General features: G+C 35.1%; 1 protein-coding gene across 1 annotated transcript; it reads left to right on the plus strand.

Moving 5' to 3' along the window:
* Positions 1-14,568: 14,568 nt before the first annotated feature.
* bdh2 (3-hydroxybutyrate dehydrogenase, type 2) lies at positions 14,569-19,677 on the plus strand. The gene is made up of 10 exons (XM_055041154.1): positions 14,569-14,628; positions 15,920-15,999; positions 16,586-16,664; positions 17,658-17,754; positions 18,040-18,148; positions 18,484-18,544; positions 18,668-18,781; positions 19,121-19,179; positions 19,316-19,408; positions 19,552-19,677. Exons 2-10 carry the CDS (start codon positions 15,928-15,930, stop codon positions 19,603-19,605), a joined length of 738 nt encoding a protein of 245 aa, XP_054897129.1. The 5' UTR covers positions 14,569-14,628; positions 15,920-15,927; the 3' UTR covers positions 19,606-19,677.
* Positions 19,678-21,288: the final 1,611 nt, after the last annotated feature.

The raw sequence follows: 21,288 nt of genomic DNA on the forward strand, positions 1-21,288 counted from the left end.
ATATATATATATATATATATATAAACTTATGCACCATAGGCAGGAGACATTTATTTGTAAAGCACCATTCATAAACAGGGTAATTCAAAGTGTTGAAAAAGAAAGGAACACTGATAAGACACAATATAAATAAAAGTGAAAAACACAAATTAAACAACACAAAAGGGTTGATGTGTAAGCTGCAATACACAGTGTTGCTTTTAGTTCTAATTTAAAGGTTCACAGGTTTTCTGCATGTCTCAGGTCAATCAGCAAGATTATTTTCATTAGAACAATTTTTGAAATTTTTCTTTCTTCTTGACAGGAAACAAAATGCCTGCTCCTCCTTAATAGCTGTTTACTCCACACTTGAGGGCATTTTGATTCACATTATGTTCACTTAATTGGAAATGGATGGTGGATCATGACTTTGATCCATCATTCCTGGCTAGACTTCTCCCAGAAGAGATATGTTCCGCTTCTCATTACAACTTGTATTATTTTTAAGCCAAGTATACAGTTGTCTTATATTTAATCTGGAGAATTTTACTTTCTTGCTGTAAAGACTTTTTGTTTGTTAATTTTCAAGAATTGTTGTGGGTCCACAGCTCCTCTGGGATATTGTATCCACCAGACACTGAAGGATCTGACATTTTCCAGTAATTGACCAAATTAATTTACTGGTAGTCCCTTGTGCCACTGGCTGTAACAGCAAACAACCAGATAATTAACTATCAAACATTTATGCAGTATGTTTGGGAGCTGGAGATAGGTTTCACCAAATGAAGGTAAGTGACAAATTCAGGCTCAGAAATGGGTCTATAGAAAATACAAGTGGGCTGTTTAGATAGACAGATAGATAGATAGATAGATAGATAGATAGATAGATAGATAGATAGATAGATAGATAGATAGATAGATAGATAGATAGATAGATAGATAGATAGATAGATAGATAGATAGATATAGATAGATAGATAGATAGATAGATAGATAGATAGATAGATAGATAGATAGATAGATAGATAGATAGATAGATAGATAGATAGATAGATAGATAGATAGATAGATAGATAGATAGATAGATAGATAGATAGATAGATAGAATAGATAGATAGATAGATAGATAGATAGATAGATAGATAGATAGATAGATAGATAGATAGATAGATAGATAGATAGATAGATAGATAGATAGATAGATAGATAGATAGATAGATAGATAGATAGATAGATAGATAGATAGATAGATAGATAGATAGATAGATAGATAGATAGATAGATAGATAGATAGATAGATAGATAGATAGATACTAAAATGCACTATACTGCCAATAGTACCTATTCATAATTAAATTGTCATGCCAGTATTTTCACAAAGAAATTGTTAGCAACTATTTTGCACTGAATTCTGCTATTAGTGTATATATTTTAAAGAAAGTGACTGGGAATGACAGCAAGTTGCAGATTCAATAGCGACAGACCTCCAAACTTTATGTGGCCTTCAGATTAGTTAAAAAAACATTGCATCAAAGTTGGCATCCAAGCCAAATATCACATAGTGTGTAATGCAAAATGCTGGAAACAGTGATTTATTAGACTACTTGGCTGCAGAAGAGTGGAGATGTTTACTCGAGAGTAACAGATCACGTCTCTCTAAGTGACAATTCATTTGTGGGGTTGGCAGTTCCCAGGAGCTTAGAGCCTGCGTGATTATGTAGGTTGTAACGTTTGGTTCAGAGGAGATTAGTGTTGGGCTGTTTAATTCAGAAAGACCCCTGAATTAAATTTATAATGCTTCAGCATTAGTCTTATTTATACTTCTCCAATATAGTTCAGACAATCTGATTCTCCAAACCTTCTAGGAAAACTTCTAACATGATCAGGAAAGGGTGGACTCACTGTGTATCAGTGCTCAAAGTAGGGTTGTATCTAATAAGTGGGCATATTGTGCAATAGACATATGCAAATGTCCTTGGAATTTAGAAGTTTCTTTCTCTCCAGAGTAAGTTATTTGCATGATCATAGTGCAAAAACAACTTTCTAATTAATTTATGCAGAACTTAAAAAGCCTTGTGAGTTTGGTGTTTTATTAACAAAAAGACCTGTGAAATATCAGTCCAATCACAAAGAACAAGGAAGTCTACCAGTGTGCTCATTTATCAAATCTTTGCCTGTATGGAAACTTGGCTGAAGTAGCACTGAACAGATTGTGCCATCTAAACCAGATGACTCCAGATTGAACTGTGCTGCAATTTGTAATGGAAAATGCTCTTGAACATAAAGACATAATGTTATTAAAATAATTTGTGGGACTGTTCATGGCAGGTACTTAACTCACTCATGCTTCTCCTAAGAAGCATCATGAACAATTTATTTGGGGGAAGATTGTGAAATGAAGGATTTCCTGTAGTTTAGATTAATCCTGAGCTAAGGACAAAAAGGGAATTGATATTGTTTCATTAGGACATAACAGATTTAAGGTTAAGTCTGCACAGCTGTCACTGCCCAATCCACCCACAGCATTCAACAGGCTCAAATCCACCTTTTAGAGTGCTTAGTATATATCATGCACTTTATTTTACAATAAGAGAAAAATTTCAGACGTTTGTTCAGGCAGAAGTTATGAGAGGATTTCTGGTTAATTTGTGGATTTTCTCTGTTTCTGACCATACAATTTGTAATTTGTTTTCCAAGTCACTTATCAATCAGCAACACAACCATGGGTATATGAGCATAAAATTAAGTCTCTGTACTTATCTCTGGTTTACGCTGCTGTATATTTAAATAAGAGGTAAACACGCATTTATTTAATAAATCTGTGAGAAAATAAACTCATAAAATCAAATGACGCATACGAACACACACTATCTAAATACTGTAATACATTGCTGTCATTTTTGCCATTGTTAAACAATGTTAAGGTGACTAATTTCCAGTGAGTAGCTTCCTCTGATTTAGTATCAAATAATCATTGTTAGAAGTCAACAGAGATATGATGTTTGTAACATTTATTATATTTATAACAATAGTAATACTGAAGACAACAAACAGCAAAGCAAAAAAGTAACACAAAATTTTAAAAAAGGTAACAATTCTCAAATTATCAATTAGCAGTGTAGAATCCAATGAGTATGTTCATGATCCAAGACAAAAATGACACAGCTTTACATTTAAATAATTTTCTATGTTGTACCATTTAATGAATACTTTCATAAGAAGCAAAAGTATCCATGTATTATTCATCAAAAAGATGGAGGAAAGAGCAGTAGGCGGTAAATGCTGTGTTCCTCTGTATGTGCCACACTAATGTTAAGCCAGTCGACCTTTACGCTACAGCCTTCTTGTTCATTAAGCAATCAATGTACCTGTTACAGCAAATTAGATCCTTTCTGTTTCAGTGAGCAGATTTATAATAAACCACCTCCTCTCTTGGATTATCTCCATTTTGTCTTGTCCACTCGAGAGTTATGCACTCGCAAAAGGGAGACAAACACATAAACATCATATTCTACAAGGGATGGTGTAATGAGATATGAGCACCACAAACTAAATTCCAATTAATATCGGTGTGTTGACTAGGCATTACAGAAGAGGCCTCAAATGAGAACTAACAAAGTAGGAACAGGACATTTTGCCTGACTCTGCAACATTGTAAACTGTCATATTTCCCTAGAAGAATCAAATCATGTGTACTAGTAAATAATTGTATTATACTGGTGACTAATTTATCCCTCTTTTCATTAAAATTGAGTTAAACCCTCATCAAAATGTATGATTAGTCAGGATTAATCTTTGGAGAGAAGTTGTGTCTATCCTGTATTTGTGTGTATTGCTTGCACCAGTGCACAAATTCACTACTTTATCTATTGTTTTATAATTTTCCATAATGCCATACCTCAACAAGTAAATATTCATTAAATACCTGGTAGAGACTGAGAGCTGTTTGGTTGTTAATTCCTGATCATCGGGTGATGCTCCGATTGATTAATTTTCAATAAAATTACTTTGTTAATAATTGCCTTAGTAAGTCTTCAAAGCCAAACCAAACCTATTGTTGTCAAACAGGTTTATGTTTTTTTTTTACCCATTTATTCATCAATATAAATCAAAAATGCCGTTTTGCAAACCTATTCACTACAACCAAGTTTTCCTTATGCCTTTTCTAAATCATTGTATTTTTTCTCTACAGGCAAAAAGAGCCATCAAGCTCTCTTTTTCCAGCCCTTATTTTAGCTGTGCCATCGTGACCTTTAACATTTAACTTGCGAACTGAAGCATGTCGGGTCTGATATATTGGTCTTAGGTGAGGATTCTCTCAGCATTTTACATTCTGACCTCTGTGTGAACCTGCAGACCTGTCCACTGCTGAACAGATTGGTACATGCCCCGACAGTTTTCTGCTCCCGATTGTTTAGAAATGACCTCATAACCCCTTCTCGTATACATTTTGTTGTTAAAAATGTATTAGATATATTGCAAGTCCAAATGCCATGCCTTTTTTTTTGACAGTCTGTAAACACAAACATGCATACCATAGGGAGTGAAGCTTCTTGTTGGATGCAGAGGGCTGCTGCTGATGATCAGATAATGTTGCACAGTTACAATGCAAATGTCATGTTTCATTGTTCAGCTAATCTTGCCTTTACCTTTTTAAAACCAGACAGGACAGCACCATAGTTGTTGTTCTTGACCACACACTGTTAGATTTGTCATAGTTTAAGTACAAAATAAAGTACTTGCATATTAATGAACAATTACCATAGTTTTTTGAAAGATGGATTCATCAATAGAAGCAATGATTGCACCATGTTTTGTTCACTTTGTCTCTGAATAGCAACTTGGACCAGTTTCCCTCCAAAGCAACAGTAGTTGCCAAGCATCATAACTCATAGACTGCATAGACTGTTAAAAATCTATACCCTTTGTACACTGAAATCCATTAGTTTGAGCCACAGGGTTGTAAAGGGCCTCTGTGTAGGACATCCAACTGTGCTGGCTTAGAAAAGAAAGAAAAATACATACATTTGTGATAGACTTTCTCTAAACAGAACTCACTTTTGTGCTAAAGCTGTGAAAACTGCCACTAAAGGAAATCTCCTCTGTGTGTGAGAGGGATAATGACTATAAGCACCATCATTATGAATTACTTCAGAGTAAGAGCAGAGTGGTGCATGAAAAAAAGTAGGAGTTCAGTTTTTCTAGTTTTACAAGTAAATAGCTTTTTTTGCCCAACACATAAGAAATAATAGACCAGCAAAAATGCTGACTTCTTGTCTAACAGCAAAAATCCCTTTAGCAGACACAACTAGGATCAAAACCCAACATAACACCTGGTTGTTAGTTTAAATGGCACAAATGATAATTTGTTTAAATGGCACAAATGAGTTTAAATGGCACAAATGTTTAAATGGCATAATTGAGAATTTGTGCCATTTAAACTAGAAAGTTATTTTTTTATTATGCTTGTTTGTATTTTACTGCATGCACTCTTACATTCCAGATTCCCTTTTTTGTAGTTCCAACCACAGGAATTTTCCGAGCATTTTATGTGACAGGCCAACATGAAGCAGTGGACAATTGTGAAGTGAGGAAAAGTAAGCACAACTCTAAGCTGTTTTTACAGATATTGATAAGAAAGAACTTGTAACTAATTCTAATCCAGTGCTTTTCAGTCAGTTCTCTGTGGGCCCTCTTTTTCTGCAATTACCACTGAAAATGTTCTTGTTTCAAAAAAATATTTATATTCATTCTTCTTCACAAAGTAGTTTAAACCCAGTCAGATTAGATGGAGAGTACTACATTTCAAGCTTTACTACAAATTCTTAGCAAGTTTTAAGTTTGGACTTTCTATAATACATGGAAACATTTTGATCTAAACCATTACATTTTATGTTTGGTTGTTTGCTTAGGTCCATAGTCTTGCAGAAAAATTCCCCTGTATCTATCTTATCTATCATACAATCAATTTTAACCAGCTTCTCTGTACCCGCAAGACAGCAAAAAATAAGAGAAAAAATATATATTTTAGTTTTCATCTGACCAGAGTCCCTTCTTAAATAAGTCCTGAAAGACTTATTTACATTACACATTACAATTTTATGTCTTATGGCTTTCTTTTAACAATGGCTTTTTCATGATTAATAGTTGTCATGTTAACAGATTTTCCCTGCGAAACATTGCATCTTTTTAGCTTCCGCAGAGTTATCTCTTGCCTGCTTTTCTTATTATTGCTTTCCATGGATGGCCAGAACGCCAATGGTTTGTTGTTTCAATTCAATTTAGCTTTACATTTTCCACTTCAGGTGATGGATTAAACAGTCCTAAGATATTACAAGCACATGATGTTCTTTTATAACCTAATCCTTTTAAGATCTAACCCTGCTTTACTTCTCTGTAACTTGTCTGGAGTGTTTCTTGGTCTTTGTGATGCAGTTTGTTTATGATGTTGTCTAACAAACCTCTGAGGTCTTTTCAGAAAATCTGGATTTATATTGAGATTAGATTATACACAGGAGAACTCTGTCTACTACTTACGTTACATTCAAGGCCCATAACGTCTACTGGATACTTAGGGGTATTTTATTAAGTATCGTGAATATGGTTCACTGCATATGCAAGTCATACTTTTCACATTTTTATTTGTATGATGTTTTTTAAAATATACCACCCAAAAACCCCAATATGACACCTTGTAAGTGCTAGTGTGGCAAATTGTGAAAAGTTTTCAGTGGCAATTGCAAGAAACTGTATATAAGCAGAAGATTCCATGATATAGTGAGCTTTTGTTTGTTTGTTTGTTAATCGCTTCGATTTCTGTTCTGTCTTTTTAAACTGAAGCATGTTGAATCGGACAACTTGGTTTTAACTAAGTCTGATTCTGAAAGTAAGTTTATCAACTCAATTTACATTGTTGCCTGCCAGACGCACTTGACCTCACTGAACCTATCAGTCTTGCTTGTTCAGGCAAAGGAGAGATGCTCTCTTTTTTTGTCATCTTCATTATTAGCCCAGCTTGAGGTGCAGGCTGTGCTTGACATAGCAGATGGAGGTCAGACAGGAGGTGGATGGTGCAAAGGAGGTTCAAAGAAGGGAAGATGAAACGGAAATAAAGATGATGAGACCTTGGTCGAGGTGTTGAACCGACTGAAGCAGAGTTTTCATAAGACGCAAAGCAATGTCTGAAATCAGATTCATGAAGTAATAATAGATTACATTGGTATGGAGATTCAGAAATCTGGCCAAATGTGATCTGCATGCAAGCTCCATGAAAGCATTTATTAAATAATTTATTGTTCTCAGAACCTGCTGTCAGTCAGCAACACAACATTCTGAGATTGGAAAATAATTATCTGCCCACTTTATCGGGCTCACAGACAGATTGTGAATCAAAGCAGGTTTCAAGTCGGCATGCCAGAATCTTTCCAAAACACATGGATTCAGTTGTTACTCTTCAGAAAACTGTCATATCACTGTGATAAGTTACCTTCAATATTAAATGTTAATTCAAACTGTTTACGATACTATAAGGAAGCATGGGCCAGCATTTTTGACTATTTTTCTAAAACAGGTCTAAAAGTAAGCCTGTCGATTTTACTCCCTGATGAATAATCACATCTGATTACAGTCTTTAACCTTTTTCCCAGCCATAATCTGCTTCATTTGCCACCAGTTCTTTTTGTAATGTGACACTTAAAGCCCTCCTTGATGCTGGCTGTGTGAGTGTAATTTGTTATGACTGAAGGGGACCCTATCACAGCAAATCACAATTAAGACCTCTTGAGGTCATGTTAATTAGGATGCTTCATCTCAGGGCTTTTTCAAGAATAGCTCTGACCTATTCATGCCCACAAGCCCAGCAAGTTCTGTTGTGTCATTGCCTCGCTGATACGAAGCCAAACACTTTTGGCACAAAGTGTACAAACCATTGTCACATGCTATTGTGTGTTTTTGTACCATATTCCAACAACACTTCTTTGAAATAAGATCTGGTTGGCCAAAATGATCCTTTGTGGCCACAAACTATATCCTCTGGCAAGGCTTTGTGAAGAACATTTTTGCTTGAAAATTTTATCAACTTCACACAATTTTCAACAAAAGCTTATTTTATTTCTTAGAATTCAAACTGTATAGTATAAATGTGGCTATCTTTGCAGAACAATCAGATCAAGAGTAAACAAGAGATTGAGTTTTAGTATTTTTATTACATTATACCAAGTCATTTCCAATACTAGAGCTCTGAGAAAACAATTGTATTAAATATAATTAATGTCTTTCCAAACATACGTGCCTTGCTTTGGACTTGCCTTCCTGTTAATGCTGTAAGCAGGAGCGGCGCAATAGAATTACCTGGTGTGTTGCCTTAATTTGTAACATGACAAGTAATGTAGCAGATATCATCTTTCTCTGGGTCCAAATTCAATGAAAACGGTCAGCGTCTGCACTGCATCTTGTGTAATAGTTTCTTTAATGTCTTTTTCCCTACACAAACATCCTCACCTACTGACAGCTAAAAGATTTTGAATAACGTTTGCCTGTCAAGCTCTGTCGCAGACCTCTTGAAAGCTCATTTCCAAGAACTCTTGGTTTTCTTTCTTGCTCGGAGCAAACTGAAGTAAATCAGTGTGTGCCCATTGTGAGTTCTCATCACAGTTGAAAACAAGCCCCGATCAGGTCACAATAAGAGAAAAGATTACTGTTCTTTGTTTTATTTTAGCTACACTTTGTGTGCCTCAACAACACAGCTCTACAACGGGTTTCACTGCCTTCCGCTCCCTTTTTATAGCATCATTTCTGGAATTTTCAGGGAATTTCAGAGAGTAGCTTCACTGGTTGCAGACCAGACATTTTGTAAATAACCAATCTACAGAGTGATAACGACAAAGGAACGTGACATATTTCTGAAGTTAGTTGCTGTTGGTGTTTCGTCTTTGAAGTCTCATAACTGTTTCAAGGAGTTTGTTAAAACAGCTGCCAGGCTGAGAGAAAGTTTTTTGGACACAGTAGTTACTACTGAGGGAAATCAAGGGCCTCTTTTTGTTTTGAATTTGTCAGTTTCATCCACAGCTTTACAGAAATGCAATTAAACGTCTGCCATTTAATCCTTCTTTTTCTGTTGCTTATCATATATTCAGAAGGCTAAAAAACCCCTTCTTTAATATTTTCTGCAATATTAAAAAATGAGTTTCTTTTTATTTTATGAGATTATTTTTTATAAAGAAGTTTTGCTCAAAAAGTAAGGAAGTTTATGTTTTGTGAATTTTTTTCTTTCATTGTAATAATGAAGGAATCTGTGATTGCTGTTGGTAGTAACATTTAATTCTCTTTAAAAAGTACAAATCACTTGTGGGTTGAGATGAGTATGTGGGTTGCACTGATGGAAAACCTTCCAGTTCTTTATACAGCTCCAAATAATCTCATTGTACAAAGGTACAACAAAACCTTGTAAAACTGCACATCAAAAAGATTTTAACAAATGTGCATTACGAATCTTTGACCCTGGCACAAAAGCACAAAACCATGCAAGTTTGCTGCCGATTCATTTGAAAATACGCTATTTATGAATCTATAAAAGAAGTGCTGAAAAAGAGTTTTATGATGAATATGTGATGAAAAAAATAAGTATGAAGGTTTTAGAATTTTCCAAAACCTTCATATAAAATGCTGATTTCCAAACACATGTTGGGAGACAGATAGGCTGAAGAATGAGGTCAGGCCTCAGAGGAGGAGCTGCCAGGGTGTAGTTGTGGGTTATGGTGACAGACTTAAGTTTTTTGGATGCACCCCTCAGAAGGTAGTGATGGAGCAGGTAACTTTCAAGGTAGGTAAATGTATTATGTGGTTTGTTAGTCATGGAGAAACTTTTCCAAACAGGTCCCTGAGTAGATCACAGGAATAAGTCTGTCATTAGCACAGATAAAAGTTACTGGTAAGTCACAGAGAAACAAAAAATACTCAGAAAGAATTCATATTCGACTGGGTACCAATACTGAAGGACCATCTGTTCACTTTTTGAATCCAGGCTGGGTGACGAGACATCAGCGTGGCAACAGCAGAGGGCTTGAAACGTATCCTTTAGGAGGATCAGAAGCTCAAGATAAAAAAAGAACAACAACACATTAAATCCCAGAATTATCACAGTACCAAGAATTTCTACACAGGGGTTCATAGTGGATCAGTGTTATGAATAGCTTAAAACAACAACAAAAAAAATATGTTTGTATATCCACTGCAAATACGGGCAGCGAAAACATTTTGTTTTCTTTATTAACATAAATTTTTGAGCTTGAGATATTTGGGGAGACTGATGTCAAAAACTGCAACAAGTAAAAGCCTCTGTCATTTTTTTCAAACTTTTTTTTTTTCTGCTAAAAAAACTTGATTTGTTAATGCCTTGTTAATTGTTATTAGATTTTCTTTACATCTTTTTTAAAGTTGTGATTCCATTTTTATTAGCAGTTCAACAAATATACATACATGGCCTGAATCACAATGAACCTAAACATGGCCATCAGTGATATGTGGCAACAAAACATCTCCAGCCTTTTGAGTTATTTGTTTAAATGACTGGGGAATTTCTTTTTTAAATTAGATTCATAGATTATTTCTGTTGTATTGTGAATTAGGTTGGATTTAATGCCAGATTAGTGTCTTATTTGTACACAAACTCAAGCTGTATATTGCAGTAACCTCTGACCTTTCCGTTAATTGAACTAACAAATTTGTTGCAGTTTATCTGTTGTAACTCCACTCAGCTCCAAATTTCAAACCTCTGCTCTGAGTTAAATAAGATGATCACTTACAAATATTTCATCAAACAACAGTAGGTGCCATCTGTTTATAACTTTTGCCAAAATTATACTGAGCAATTTTAAATCCTGAAGTAAATAGTAATCACTATTGAGATTTTTTTTTCTATTCAAATGTTCATAAAATAACAAGTTGTATGTCAAAGAGGAAGACATTTTTATAATGCTGTGTGTTGTTGGTCTGTTAAGCCAGACTTTGCCCTGTTGATTTTAGTCTTGACATTACGGAGGTGCTAAATTCACCCAGTGTATTCTATAATAAGTGGTCAGTTGTACTGATGGACAATCACGGCTCCTTTTGCTAAAATTCAGCTGCTATAAATGAGAAAATGACTGATGGGTTCAAGATATTTCAGATAGCATTGTGACAGATTTAACAAAGAAAGATCCAACTACAGGGGTAATTATTTATGCAAACTTGGTGATGGATTTATGTTTGGTCATTAAACAGTGAAACATAACCAACATTCTCCCCCAGCAGAGCCTCAGTTCTCAGTTATGTAAGCATGAACTATTTGTTTAGTTTTAATTGAGAACCAAACACATACAAGCTGTCCACAGCTTTGCTGTTTTCCTTTTATGACCATTTCAACGCTGGCTGCCTAGAAAGATTTTCAGATACAACTGTGACTACAAATCTTCCTGTATTTGAAATTTACAGTTGCAAATAAGATAATAACAGAACAATTTATCCAGCAATGTATCTTTGCACTTTGTGAATGTGGATTGAAATTCACAAAATCTGCAGATACAAGTGTTAAGTAGCAAATGAAAATGAATGCTTAGGGTGTTTAGAAAGAATATAATGTAACTCTTTCCCAGATATATTAGCCAATTCGAGATACCATCTTAAGTGTATGTGTGTCCACGCCTGTGTGTGTGTGTGAGAGAGATTTCTTCCTAAATAGAGTATCTCTGCTGGCCTGCTGTAGGTCACACATCTGTCCACAATCACCCCATTTGAGTCTGGAGATCTAAGCAGCTGTCAGAGAACCAGTCTTCACCTTACTATCAGCCTTTTTGGTGAATTCAACCCCCCTTTTCATTCTTTTTGAGTGTTTATGTCTTTCTTTGAAAAATGTCTTCATTTCACTTCACATTTCTGCACTACTATTGTTACTATGCCACAAGAATGTGTGGCATAAAATTATGTAATATATCTGTAATATATCAAAAAGCAAGAGTATAATTTTATTTATTTATTTAGCAAATTGTTGTAACGGATGCAATCTTTGCTTTGAAATGAACTATTTCGATGCTGGCAATGCACTGTATTGGTTCAACTCCCATTAACTTGATACATTTAAACTAACATAGTTAGCCATATAGACTACCTTGACAGATCTCCTTGGATTTACTGCATATGCTGCCTCCAGGAGGGGGTTCTCTCATTTTCTCCTTTGACTCAATCCAATCAATAAACCATTAAAGTGCTGCAACAAGACACATAAATGCAGCTTTTACTTTGCCTCATTTTTGAAAGTGTTCTGGAACAATTTAGCTTTGCATTCATAAATTACACAATGACTGGTCTAAACTAACTTTATAAAGACTAAGTAAAATCGTCAAGAACATCAAATTCTTTTCCATCAATACTTATCCCACAGCTTAGGTAGACTCCCTTATATTTTCTTCTCTGTGGAATCTCAGAGTCTGTTATGCAGCAGCAGCTGTGCACTGCTTATAAAGTATTCAGCGTTCATTTGAATTCAGCCCCTGAGTTGCAATTTGTCTCACAAAGCTTGTGCAGAAAAGATAAATCTGTTTTCACAGTGAGGACAGAAATTCCATCATCATCTCCCATAACGAAATACATGCATTTTTCGTTTTATATCTAGGATTAGTTATGAAGTTTGTCATGTGTAATTAAAGATCAAAAATTAGAAAAATGTAACACATCTGCCATTTACAAAAGTTTAGCATTAATAATTAAGTTTCTTTAAAACTGTTTAGCCTAATTTTAAAAACAGAGAAGATGTTTGTCTCTTGAATGTAAACTGTAAACACATTCCCCAATAAAGGTCCCTGTGTATTCCTCCACTCTTCCTTTAGACATTTTGAGGCTCTATCAATTCTCCACGCTCTAAAAAGTGCTTCACCAATATTTTTAAAAAGAATTGAAAATAATTTTATTAAAATGATGTCTCCTTCCATTTTGCATCCAAACTCCTGACACAGAGTTTAGGATTAGCTGGAGGCTTTTCAAAGCTTTTGGAACATAGTGTGATCTGGTGTTCTTTCATCCCTATGATGTTTCTCGTTTTGGATATAGTAGCCAAGAGATTTGTGTTATGCAGGAGATAAAAAAAAAACAAAAAAACATCTTGGTCCAAAATATCTCTGGGGCTTTTAACAGGAGAGCTGGAAGACAGACATAAGACACTTGGAAGCTTAAAAACAATTTATTACGGTGACAAAATGTTTTGCATGTTTATATATTCTTGAGAGTCACAAGGGTCAAGACAAACAGCTGAATTAACATGGGATAAATGAAGAGTATCCCAAAAAAGACATATTTTTAATTACATTAAACAATTTTAGAAAATTCTAGAAAAATATTAACTAGAACTATCATACTGTTTTTCGTCAAAGAACAACACAAGTTGATTGATACGTTGATGGATTTGGAATAGTAAGGCGATAGATTACTTGTTACTGAAAAAGAAGTGGCAAGATAAGACAAAGTAATGAGGTAGCACAGATCGTCAGGACACTTGCAGGCCAATGACGTCATAGCTCTGCACGAGAAAGACACCGGATCGTATTGTAAACCAAATCTGTGCAAAAATTGAGGGATACGAAATCCAGCAGAAATTAATTCCTGCCCTTACCAAAAAGGTTGCCCTTGATGGAGAATGAGGTGGTCAACAATGTGATCGTATTGTGTCTTGAAAAGCACCTTTCAAGACACGATACGCAAGAACAGAGGCCTCCAGCTGATGAGTCTCCAGCTTCATGGTTCAGTGTCTACAAATATTATGGCAAGTGACTGACCATACAGTCAGGTTCTACCGGAGGTTTCCTCTTGATGAGAGAAATTTTGTTTACTGTCACCACTACAAACTGCTTGTTATAAGACTAGTTTCCCTCAGTGCATATTTTTAGTTATTTCCTGATACTTGTATTGACCTAAAGGTGTTTTCTTTGCTTTTAGATTTTCAGGGCCTTTATCCTCATGCACAGCCACATGCAGAACTTTGACCAGATATCAAAGGTCAGTCAAGACAAGTGCCTTACCGAGGCCAATGAAAAGCTCTACAGCAAATGAATGTTTCATTATCTATTGTCTGTTAGTGCCTGTGAAAGTAGATAACACAGATGTACATAGAAGTCACCGATTGAGATTATGTTTAATTAGGCTAGAGATTCTTGGAATACAGGTGTTTTTCTGTAATAATGATAATCAGAAACTAAAAAAAATAAATAAATAAATGAGAAACTTAGATTATCTTTCCCAGAAAAGAAGAATAAATTATGTGGCTCTCAGTAATATAAAAAAGTAGCATTATTCCTTCATGTCATTCAACTTTTCAAACAATATGATTTTTTTTTTTTTTAGGTTTTCATTCTCCAAACTAAAAGAACAGCAGTGACTCCTGCTGGTTACAGTCTGCAAACATTGTTAAAGAGTCAATTTAGTATGCTAACGGCCTCAGTGAATAATTTGTAACAATTTTTACTGTGGTAAAAATGCAGTAGGTCTTTCATTAGAGGACTTCGATATGGAGTTCTTTTTTTAAACCTTAACAGTCACTTCCGGCTTTCCAACCAATCACTGCGCAAGAAGGCAGTCACGTTTGGCTTTGTGTGGTGCAGTTCTGTCTCAGTCGAAAAGACGACGGTGAGTTTGCACCTAAAGTTCACGTCTGTTTGAAGCGTTTGCTTTCTTGTTTCTTCCAGTAAAGGTTATTACATGTCGGCTGACTGTTGGCACATTTCGGTTTACGTATTTTTTTTTGCGACGCTGTCTTAATGTCGACGAAATCTACATGCAAAAGGTTTCATGCTGTTTAAATATGCTGTTCATGATTTCATGTTTAAGTAGCAAAATGTTACATTAATGCACGAAAATTGTGATACTAGCTCATTTACCATTTCAGAATAAGAATGTTTATTTGGTTATCTACGTTCTTTACAGCACATAATCAAACTGAATCCAAAACCAGAAACGTCTTCAGAAAAAGTAAAAGTCTTGCTTTGTAAAGCTTTCTTAATGCTCTCTGTCATGTCCATCTATGTGGTGAACACTAAGAGTTTGTGATGGTCATCATTCACAAGTCCAGATCCAAATGTCCTGGAAAAACTTAAAAACAAGTGAAATCTTATGCATATTAATTTCACAGTTATTCGATGCCTTTGTTTCTTTTGGGACTTTTGTGATGGTTGTTGCTTAAACATGAGGAAAACGTTACATTTAGTGTCTGAGAAAAATAGACTATTTCATAAGATCAAAAAAAAAAAAAAACGTATGTTGCCGAATGAGTGCTGACCAACCACTTGACCATAACATTTCTGTTTATAAAACCATTTAATGTAATATATTTTGTTTTCCAAAACTGATTTTCAGTGTCTCATTACCTGTAAGCAATAATCTTTGCAAGTAGAAATAAATTACTGAAAAAAATTTATTTATTTCTCATAAATCTATCTTTTACTTTGGGACATTTTTGTGCAACATTTACAAAGTGAGAGGCAAATGGATTCACATAAAGATAGAAATATGCAATGCATAAAAACAGAAGAAAGAACATATACAGGTTACTTTTCAGTGGTATACTAATTTACAATTCACAGTAAAAGAAGAACATCTCACTCTGCCAAGAGCTTATGAAATTGGTGATCAAACCCTTTTAAATGGGTGAGGAATTTAAATTACTCTTTATTTTTCTTTTTGTTCAAGTGTCTAAGATGTTCAAACTACCATGTTTAAAAAGAAACAAAGTGTCACTCATTACATCTTGGTCAGCAGGTATTGTGTTCACAGTTTACAGCAGGCTTAGGTATTATATAACACCTCATAGACAGTGTAATGAATCCCACAGATGCTTGACATTTTGTGAAGAATAACAAATATCAAATTCAGCTCATATCTGATCAATGCTCCTCATTTGTTTGGTTTCTCTTCTTCACAGTGAAAACTATGGGCCGTCTGGATGGGAAAGTGATTGTTTTGTCTGCTGCCGCCCAAGGGATTGGACGCGCTGCAGCAATAGTAAAGTGCTTTTATAAAAAGAAAATAATAATAATGTCTCTCTTTTTTTTTTTTTTCTGAAAATTTGTTTGAAAAGTGAAGCCTTTCCTTTGAAAAGTCTAAAGCTCCTGAAATCAAAATTGGCTCATATGAGCCCATTTAATGTCAGTGGTCTGTAAATGACTGCTCTAACAGCATTCCCAGAAATGAGGTAAACATATGTTCAGACCAATCTTCTTGCAAAACCCTGATGTCATACTCTCCCCAAAGTGGTAATAAAACACTTGAATCCTCAATTCAATGGACCCCGAAGATGTGTCAAAGTCTTCTATCAGAAGGTTGTTTTCTGGATATAATGGAACATTGAAGCCATAAATTCATTTAGTTGCAACAGTAACTTCTGTAGATTCAAACATCCAGTGTGAAGGTTGCACTATAAAATGTATTTAGTAATACAAATTTAAATTGTAACACAGTTATGTGTTCTTTTCATTGCAAATTTAATTGTAGATAGTCTCTTCTTTCATGTAATATTAGTGATTTGGAAATCAGAATAATCTAATAATGTCGCATTAGTGAGGCAAGTTTTTTTTTATTATTATTACAGGCATTTGCAAAGGAGGGAGCTCGTGTCACAGCCACAGACATAAATGGAGAGAAGCTGAAGGAGCTGGACGCCTTTGAAGGCAAGAGGTTTTTCTGTTGGTTGTGATTGCCACCTACTGGAAAACTGGGGTAAAACAGACTGGAGGCGTTGCAGTAACTCCTTTTTTAAAACCATCTTTTAGTCCTTACTAACTACCCTAAAACTAGCAGCATAACAAGATGTTTTGTTCTTGATCAGTTTAGATATATAAACAACACAACATGAACGGATTAATTGGTTACAGACTTGAACTCTGTATTACTTATTACAGAGGTGCAGAACTGTTGTGAGTCTCATGAGCTAAGGAATGAATTCCTCTGAATCCACATCAGAGAGGCTTGCATGCTGTTCTTCCAAAGATAAGATAATTTTAGACAAACTTCATCTGATAGTTTCTTACCATCAGATGAGGTAAGAAACATTTGGTTCTGTCCCACAGAATTAAAGTCAGAACAACAAGCAGATCAGATAAAGGTGAAATCAAATTATTATATAACGCAAAGTATAATTAGACAACACACGTTTGTGTGTTGTGCACACAAATGTTTTGTGGCAGTTTAGAAACGACCAAAAAAGTAGTTTCTAAACCACTTATATTCAAAGTGGTTTCTCTAAAAAGGTTGAAACTGCCTTTTGTTGTCCCACCTTTATTCTTTCCTTCTGGAAGAAAAAGTAATGTTTTCTATCTAGGGAAAATTTTTATTCCACTCACATCTTTGATTTTAGTCTTCATGACTGCTTCTTTAACTCACAAACAGCTTTACTGATATGATATAACAAGAGATTTTGGTTGGTAGAACTGTTGTTCTGACTTTGAAGTATTTTTGTCTGCTTAGATTTCCAATGCAGCAAGTTTCTCCTACAATTTTACAATGGTAATGCATTTGCTGATTTTTTGTTTGACCTAGCTAATTTTGACCTAGCTAATTTGAACTAATCTTTTCATCACATAGGGAGGAAATGCAGTTAGTTTCTTAGTAACTGTGACATGATAAATAAAAAAGAGATTTAAATAATATATTTTTCTGACCAGGAATCAGGACTAAAGTGGTGGATGTGACTAAAAAGGACCAAGTGGAAGCTCTGGCAAAGGAACATGATCACGTTGATGTGCTGTTCAACGTTGCAGGGTACTCTACTTTTCTTGTGATGTTAATCAGTGAATCTATTTAAACATAGAGAACAAATTAACTCCAATGAAAGTACGAGTACTCGTCTTTTGAGCTACGCTTTAACAGCATTCTGCGATGTTTATCAATCCCCTTACCAAATATCCAATGTTACCTTTAAGAGGAAACCCCTTTTTTTCTCAAGTTTATTCTTTTGAGTTGGACGTTATGGTCACAGCTTCGACTGTGACACCAAAAGAACATTCTCTATTGCAGTCTGGGTCCATTGTGGCTTCTTGCTTACAGGTTTGTGCACCACGGCACCGTCCTGGACTGTGAAGAAGCAGACTGGGACTTCACCATGAATGTGAACGTGCGAAGCATGTATCTCATGTGCAAAGCTTTCCTCCCTAAGGTGATTCTTCATTTTCTATATTCTTAAGACAGCTCACTTCATTGCTGAGAGAACATAGTGTAGAATGTTGTGGAAAAATAAGCGACATATGCCCCTAAAGTTGTTCTCAACCTTTGTCTGTTGGGATTAGCTGTATTACTCTGAGCCTGTGACATGATGAACTGTGACTGTCCAGTTACTAATCCAGCCTTTAATCCAACCTCGGAACTAGTTACAAATCAGCATCGCATTTTGACGATTTTCTTTCTCTTTTTTTGTTCAGATTGAGGCAAATTTGCCAAAATTGAATTTCACTCAATAGATTAATAAAAGATTGCTTTATTTTATCGCTTTAGATGTTGGAAAAAAAGTCTGGAAACATTATTAACATGGCTTCTGTTGCTTCAAGCATAAAAGGTAAAAAAGAAAAAATATATCAACGTCACTGAAGTATGATTATTTTTTTTTTTATTATTTTTTCTCAGATATTTGCTTGGCATCTTTGTCTAAGAATAAATGACATGTGCTTCTTGGCTGTAGGTGTTGTGAACCGCTGCGTCTACAGTACCTCCAAAGCTGCTGTCATTGGCCTCACCAAATCCATAGCTGCTGATTTTATCGAGCAAGGCATTCGCTGCAATTGTGTTTGTCCTGGTCAGTGTTGGACAAAAATATTTTGTCAGTTTTTTTTTTTTTTTTGTTTTGTTTCTTTGCTATTGATCATTTTTAATTGTCCTGAGTAAGTGAAGTGGAGTTCTTAAAAATTAGGAGCCTTATCAAGCAAAATCTCACCCTAAGCTTTTAGGAATATATTGTGTACCCTGTTTTTTGTCACTTCAAAGGCACAAGTGAGTGCAATCTCATACTTATCCATGATAATACTTAAGGAGCATACCTGGCCTTGTCTTCCTTATCAGCATCCTCCAATTAGTCACAGAGCTGACACTGCTTACTAAAATAATTTCTGACCTGCTGTTTTATATATTTTCTCAGGAACTGTTGATACACCGTCCTTGAGGGATAGGATCCAAGCTCAGCCTGACCCAGAACAAGTACTGTATACTCTGGACTAACAATTTTTGTGTTTATTTCACTGGTATCCTGCAAGTTATCTCAAGTTTCATAAGCGTACATTTTGATTGCTGGCTGTTAAAGTTTATAAATACCATAAATCTTATTGCTGTATAGGCTTACAAGAACTTCATGGCTCGACAGAAGACTGGAAGAATGTGCACCACTGAAGAGGTGGCGCACCTCTGTGTATACCTGGCATCAGATGAGGTGAGTCAAGTCAGATGTGGTACACTGGTACCAGGTTGGCTGTAGTCTTTGTGCTTGCATATAAACAGTCTTATGCTGATGAATTTTGTGTGTTTTGTAAAGTAATGTAGTTCATCTGTGATTTGTGTCCATGTCCTTCACAGTCAGCTTATGTCACTGGAACAGAACAGATCATTGACGGAGGATGGAGACTGTGAAGAACCGGTGACATTCTCAGCATCAGTAAACTGAGGAAAGTTTTAGATCAAAATAAAGCTTTGATAATAGTCTATGTTTGCCCTGAATGGTTTTTATTTATTTATTTTATTTTATTTTTTATCTGTGCTAAACTGGCGTTTCAAATTAAACATGTCAGAAGACTACAAGTGCACTGTGCCATGTAAAAGTAGTTAGGCTCCTTGAACTTTTTTCTTTTGGAAACTTTAAAATCACAATCTCCCTCTGACTTATTTTATGTGGTAGTTCAACATAAAGTTGAAAGTTTTCAGACTTTTTTTTTTTTTTTTACAAATAAAAATCTCAAAATGTGCAATATAAAATTATATTATGCTCCCCCCAGGCCAATACTTGACTTGAAATATGAAGCCACCTTTTGCTAAAAACGTTTTTGGAATTTGTCTGTATCAGATTTGCACATCTGGAGTCTGTAATTTTTGCCCCTAGTTTTTCACCAAATCAGCTTAAGCTCCCTATAATGCACATGTGCAAACTCAAGGCCCGGGGGCCAAATACGGCCCGCCATAGCTTTTTAAGTGGCCCTCTACAGTCTAGACTAAACATTAAGTGTGATTAAATATTGTATTATCAATCATATCAATGCAGTTTTTATCTGTTTACTGCCAATTTATATCAATCAATCCCTCCAGTTTCTTGACAATTTAGTTGATGTAGGATTATAGTCCATGATTTATACAGCAAGTAAATAAAAATTTGCATTTATTATTAGTCCCTGAAGGGACTCAGAAAATGTTCAATAATATTATGTAATTTTAAGAATTTATTGACATATCAGGAGTTTGAACAGGTTTTATCAACACATTCTGGCCCAGCAGGCCCTTTAAGAGCCTTCATGATCTTGATTCGGCCCAAAACGAAAAGGAGTTTGACACACCTGCTCTAATGTAATGGAGAACATTTATAAAAGGAAATTGTCCCAGTTTCCCAGTTGGACTATGCATGAACCTAGACGAGGTCATTTTAAAACATGCACATATTTTGAAGTTGGATAAAAAGTTATATTTGTGTCTCAACTGACAAAGGAACCTTGAGAATTTCCTTTAAATGAGGCTTTATCTCTAGAGTGTGCCAGAAAGGCTAAATTTGTGAAGGGCACAACTCGTGGTTGACCTGATCTGTGGATCTCTTCGGCATTTCCAGAGTTACCATGGGCTCTTTAGCTGCTTCCATAATTAATTATTTTCTTGCCCAGCATCAGTTTAGGTGAACTGTCATGTCTTTGTAGATTTTTTGTTGTAAACAAATTTAATAACTGCAAACATTGTTTCCAGTTTTGGGAGATGATGTCAAAAATTTAACTTTTTCTAAGCTTGGTATATTGTTCTGCAAACTAAACCTGCTTCTTAGCCTACTTCTCTCCAACTTGGTCAGACCTTTTTGCTGTGTTTCTTGGGTTTTGTGATGATCACTTCAACAGAATATCCTCGCACTTCATAAAATGGTCAGTCACAACTTTGCTGAGTGATTAAATGTTTAAAAAAATATATAATACAGTAGTAGTAAAGTCATATTGTCATTGCTTAAATACATTTTAAAATTCATATATATATATATATATATATATATATATATATATATATATATATATATGGTTCTTATTTGGTTCTCAGTACAACATGCACATTATACAAAACATTATGATA

This window comes from Poeciliopsis prolifica, unplaced genomic scaffold (assembly GCF_027474105.1).
Source record: "Poeciliopsis prolifica strain line A6 unplaced genomic scaffold, Auburn_PproV2 SCAFFOLD016, whole genome shotgun sequence".
NCBI lineage: Eukaryota > Metazoa > Chordata > Actinopteri > Cyprinodontiformes > Poeciliidae > Poeciliopsis > Poeciliopsis prolifica.

Bases quoted from the DNA above. Each gene is read 5' to 3' on its own strand.
- bdh2 (XM_055041154.1), top strand. From the start codon at position 15,928: ATGGGCCGTCTGGATGGGAAAGTGATTGTTTTGTCTGCTGCCGCCCAA. The intron at 17,755-18,039 runs GTACTCTACTTT...TCTTGCTTACAG, and splicing joins GTGCTGTTCAACGTTGCAGG to GTTTGTGCACCACGGCACCG. The intron at 18,782-19,120 runs GTCAGTGTTGGA...ATATTTTCTCAG, and splicing joins CTGCAATTGTGTTTGTCCTG to GAACTGTTGATACACCGTCC.